Source organism: Alligator sinensis, unplaced genomic scaffold (assembly GCF_000455745.1).
Source record: "Alligator sinensis unplaced genomic scaffold, ASM45574v1 scaffold76_1, whole genome shotgun sequence".
NCBI lineage: Eukaryota > Metazoa > Chordata > Crocodylia > Alligatoridae > Alligator > Alligator sinensis.
In genome coordinates, this window is record NW_005841865.1 from 753,429 (window position 1) to 757,829 (window position 4,401).

At 48.9% G+C, this 4,401-nt stretch overlaps 1 protein-coding gene across 1 annotated transcript; it reads right to left on the reverse strand.

Annotated features, from left to right (window-relative positions):
* Positions 1 to 1,260: 1,260 nt before the first annotated feature.
* On the reverse strand, positions 1,261 to 4,395 carry MAFB (MAF bZIP transcription factor B). The gene has a single exon (XM_006016651.3). The coding sequence runs from the start codon at positions 4,104 to 4,106 to the stop codon at positions 3,174 to 3,176; it is 933 nt and encodes a 310-aa protein (XP_006016713.1). The 5' UTR covers positions 4,107 to 4,395; the 3' UTR covers positions 1,261 to 3,173.
* Positions 4,396 to 4,401: the final 6 nt, after the last annotated feature.

The following is a 4,401-nucleotide window of genomic DNA, read 5'->3' on the forward strand; positions in this document are numbered from 1 at the left end:
TTCGCACTTTTGAAAGGAACAATCCTCCGACTTCCAGGCTGCTGCTGCTGCTTTCTGTTTGCAACTTCTCCCTCCCACCCCGAGGCAATAGCTGGCAAACTGCAATAGCCATGGCTAACCTGCCTTGGCTGCAATTTACTTGGATAAATGATTGCCATCCACTTTGGACTTTAAAGCAACTAATTGCTTAGCTGTCGAGATTGCAACAGAGCTAACCCCGGTCTAGTGGCACTATAGGGGTGGGGACAGTGCTACTTGAACCCCTGTGGGCATCTGCTGCTGCCACTGAGTTAATGCCATTGTCGTGCCATGAAATGCCAGAACAAGCAAACTGTGCAGCTCAGGAGGCGAGAAGTGCGGGGGACAGAGGGCTGCTCCTGCAACCGAGAGGATCTGTGTAGGGGACAGGCAGCTTTCAGGTGCCGGCTGGTTTAGAAAGACTTGGCGAGAGTATTTTAATGAAGGCTGCCCTCTTCCCCCGCACCTCCTCCCAGCCCCCAGTTTAATTAAGTCAGAGGGAGACAGGGACAGAGACTTTTCCACTCAGTGGGCCCCTGTGCCGCTGCATCAATAACTTTATCTTATCAGCGCATCCACAGTGTCTGAGCAAGGGAGACGTTTGAAAGAGAGGGGGGAAGGGATTGCTTTGGGAGGAAAGCATAGGACAGAGCCTTCACATAAGTAGTCCTTGAGGGGGAAAAGGAAATAGCGTGAAACGTGCCCCCCAGTCTTGAATGTCAATCCTCCCATGGTTTGCCTTTGTGGCTGACTCTGGGGCTCGCTGATGCCACTTGCCTATCCAGGCTGGGCTTGAAAGTAGCACGTGAGAGCTGCTTTCAGCATCTAGCAAGGGAATGTCAATCCCATCCAACGGTGGGACCTTGACAGGGTGTGAGTAGAGCTGGGAGGGAAATGATCGTGTGAGGTGACCCGTGGGAGTACTGTTTTAGAGCTGGGTTTCTCACTTTGGTGCAGAGATAAGTGGAGAAAGGGGGACAAGCCCAAGTTTCTGCAAGGGGGAGGGATAAATCCAAGTTCCAAAATCATCATTACCCCAAGTGCTGTGGGTAGAAGACGAGTTTGGAAGCTGTTTAGCTGCATCCCCACTTCTCTGCCCAGAAGTTTGCTGCATGTTAAAGAAGGCTTCAACACGACGTTAGAGAAGCAAAGTCCCTCAAAGAAATGCCATTTCAATGATTTTAATAAGCAAAATAGGAAACAATTTTAATAACCAAAAACAGAAACCAGTCTGAATAAAACTACAATAGACCAGGTTTTTAATATTTTCATATCATAAGCAGGATTTGAAATTGATCCCTTCAGAACTTTACATGAAATAAAAACCATTTTTTCCGCTGCTGCAATGTTTTGATTTCAACACAGTTGAATCAGTAAAAACCAAAGATCGTTTTCTGATGCATGACTAATATCCACAATATTTAAAACTGCAAGCACCATGCTGTTCATTACAATCTTGTTATTACTGTTAATTTATAAACTAATACAAACTTAAAATGCATCCGGCCAGCAGTGCCAGCGATCCTAAAAGGAAACTAAAAAATACGTTTTCATTTTGGTATTTTTGTCAGTGCAACGTAAAATCCTTTTACTGACCTGCAGGAGGAAAAAAAAAAGTAATAAAAACACCCATAACACTCCAAACTACTACTATATAACTGCAAAGAAATTTTGGCTAAAACTTTCACTCACTGCATGGGAAGCAGAGAAGCAGGTTACAAATCGTTGCAAAAGAATACACTTAAAAGTTGCGGTATGTCTCTCTTCTTGAAAAAGACGTTTGAGTTTTCTATACCTTCTCCTCATTCCTCCTTGCCCTCACCATGGATAAACCTAACTAAACTCATGACACGGCTGTGCTTAGCTGGCAACTGACTCGTGTCGTCGCGGGTTTGGAAATCCAGAAGCAATTGTTTCTTAAAAGAAAACAATCTCTTGTAAAATTCTTTGTTTCCTGAGTGTATGATCGGAGAGAGGAGAATCTGGTCAGACCTAACCACTACAGGCTGATCATTGTCCTGAAGGCAAGACGAGCTTCACTGCCACTTAAACCGTGGAGTTGGGATATAAACTGCTGGGACTCTAACCTTTCCTTGTAAGTTTGGGTTTGTCAATGCAGTTGAGTCGCTTACTTTTTCTGCCCCAACAAACAAAAAACCAAAATGAAAACTGAGGGGGGGGGGGGGGGAATTACAACTTAAAAGTGCACCAAATATACAAAGTTGATTTTTTTTTCTGAATGCAAATGCAAAATGCCCATAACTTTTATTATCTCTTTACTTTTAATAACAAACAAACCGTATAACCAGCCTGCTGAAATGTTATTTTGTTTTCCTGTGCGGTTGGATGTGGCAGGGATTTACAAGCTAACAACCATAACAGAAAATGAGAGAGAGAACCCACGAACAGAACTGCGCGCGTAGTAGTTTTGATAACTTGTGATGCTTTTTTTTTTTTTTCTTATCAATGAAACGAACAAAACAAAAAGCTATGGTCGATGATCAACAACATGCTAAAGTTAAACAAGAAAATGGTACAAAATAGAAATTATTACCATACATGTCCAGCATGCAGGATTAATATTTTTAATGCAGATTTTCGTATTTTTTTTCTATATAATCAAGCAGGCAATAAAACTGATGAGTTTTTTTTTCTTTTTTTCTCGTAATGTCCCATCTGAGTCCTGTAACTATTCATCAAAGCAGGCAATATATGAGGAGTTTGCATATATTGTCCTTTATTGATTTCTCCTTTCCAAGCAGGTAAATTGTGCATGAGATGTTGCTTTTTGCATGTCTCCTCTCTTTGCTTTACTCCCAAGCAGGCAGTATGTTAGAGATGGCTTGTGCATTGTCCCTTTTGCATCTAAACGTCCACAAGGCTCTGAAAGCAAGCGATCTCTGCAAACGCTTTACATGTCCTCTCTTCCTTTACCTTTCTCTCTAACTGGCAAACTACGGATGAAAAGTTCACGCCTTTACCTCTCTCCCACCCACCCCCAGTCTACTTTTTCACAGCTAATCTATAAGACAGGATGCTGCAAGTATTAAGTCTCTCTCTCTTTCTCTCTAGTCAAGCAGACAGATGGATGGAGATGTCAGAGGATGGGAGAAAGGGGACAGTGGGGAGGGGGGTCTTTTTGTTTGTTTAAGGACTCACATGAAGAACTCGGGAGATGATGGGTTGTCACTGGTGGATCCGGCCTCTCTGAAGCCATTGCTGGCAAGTTTCTCGCACTTGAGCTTGTAGGCGTCTCTTTCTCTGGCCAACCGGGTCACCTCTTGCTTGAGCTGTTCCACCTGCTGGATCAGCTGGGTCTTTTCGTTCTCCAGGTGGTGTTTCTGCTGGACTCGCTTATACCTGCAGGACTGGGCATAGCCCCTATTCTTCAAGGTCCTCCTCTTCTGCTTGAGGCGGATCACCTCGTCCTTGGTGAAGCCCCGCAGGTGCCTGTTGAGCTCCCTCACCGACATGGAGACCAGCTGGTCGTCCGAGAACCGGTCCTCCACGCTGCTGGAGGACGGGTGCTGCTGGTGCGTGTTCTGTAGCTGCTGGGAGGAGCTGGAGGAGGTGGAAGGGGTGGGAGATGCCTGGTGGTGGTGGTGGTGGTGATGTGGGTCCCCGCCGTTGGCCAGGTCTTCATGGGTGACCCCCGCGTACTGGTGGTGGTGGTGCGGGTGGTGGTGGTGATGGTGGTGGTGGGCCCTGAAGCTGTCGAAGCCTTGCAGCTGCTGGGGCACTTGGTGGGACCCAATGAGAGCTTCCACCGCGTCCTCGGGGGTGAGGTTCAGCGCCTCGGGGTTCATCTGCTGGTAGCTGTTGGCCATCCAGTAGAGGTCCTCCAGGTGGGTCTTCTGCTCGGTGGGGCTGAAGCTGGGCGAGGAGGGCACGGAGCTGCAGGGCGTGCTGATGGGGGTGGAGGAGACGGAGCCGGCCGGCTGCAGGCGGGTGCAGTGTCTGCCGGGCCGATCGTTCCTGCCCAGGGGCTCTTTCTTCACGTCGAATTTCATCAGGTCGAAGTCGTTGACGTACTCCATGGCCAGGGGACTCGTGGGCAGCTCGGCTCCGATGCTCAGCTCTCCGGCCATGGCCGTCTCGCAGGCGCCGCTCCCGGTGGAGGGGGGGCCGGAGCTCTCACTCCGGGGGACAGCCCGGGGGAGGGCTGGCCGCGATCGCCCTTATTCCACAGAAACTTTTCTTCTTCTGGCCGAGGCAACAAAGCCAGGGCGGAGGAGGAGCGGGCGCCCGGGCCGCGGTGCCTTTGCACGGGCGTGTGCAGCGCGCCGCGGGCTGCGGCGGCTCCGGCGGCGGACACCCGGCGGCGAGGACGAAGCGGCAGCCCGGAGAGAAGAAAACACGCGCGCTCAGGTCTCTGCGGGGCAA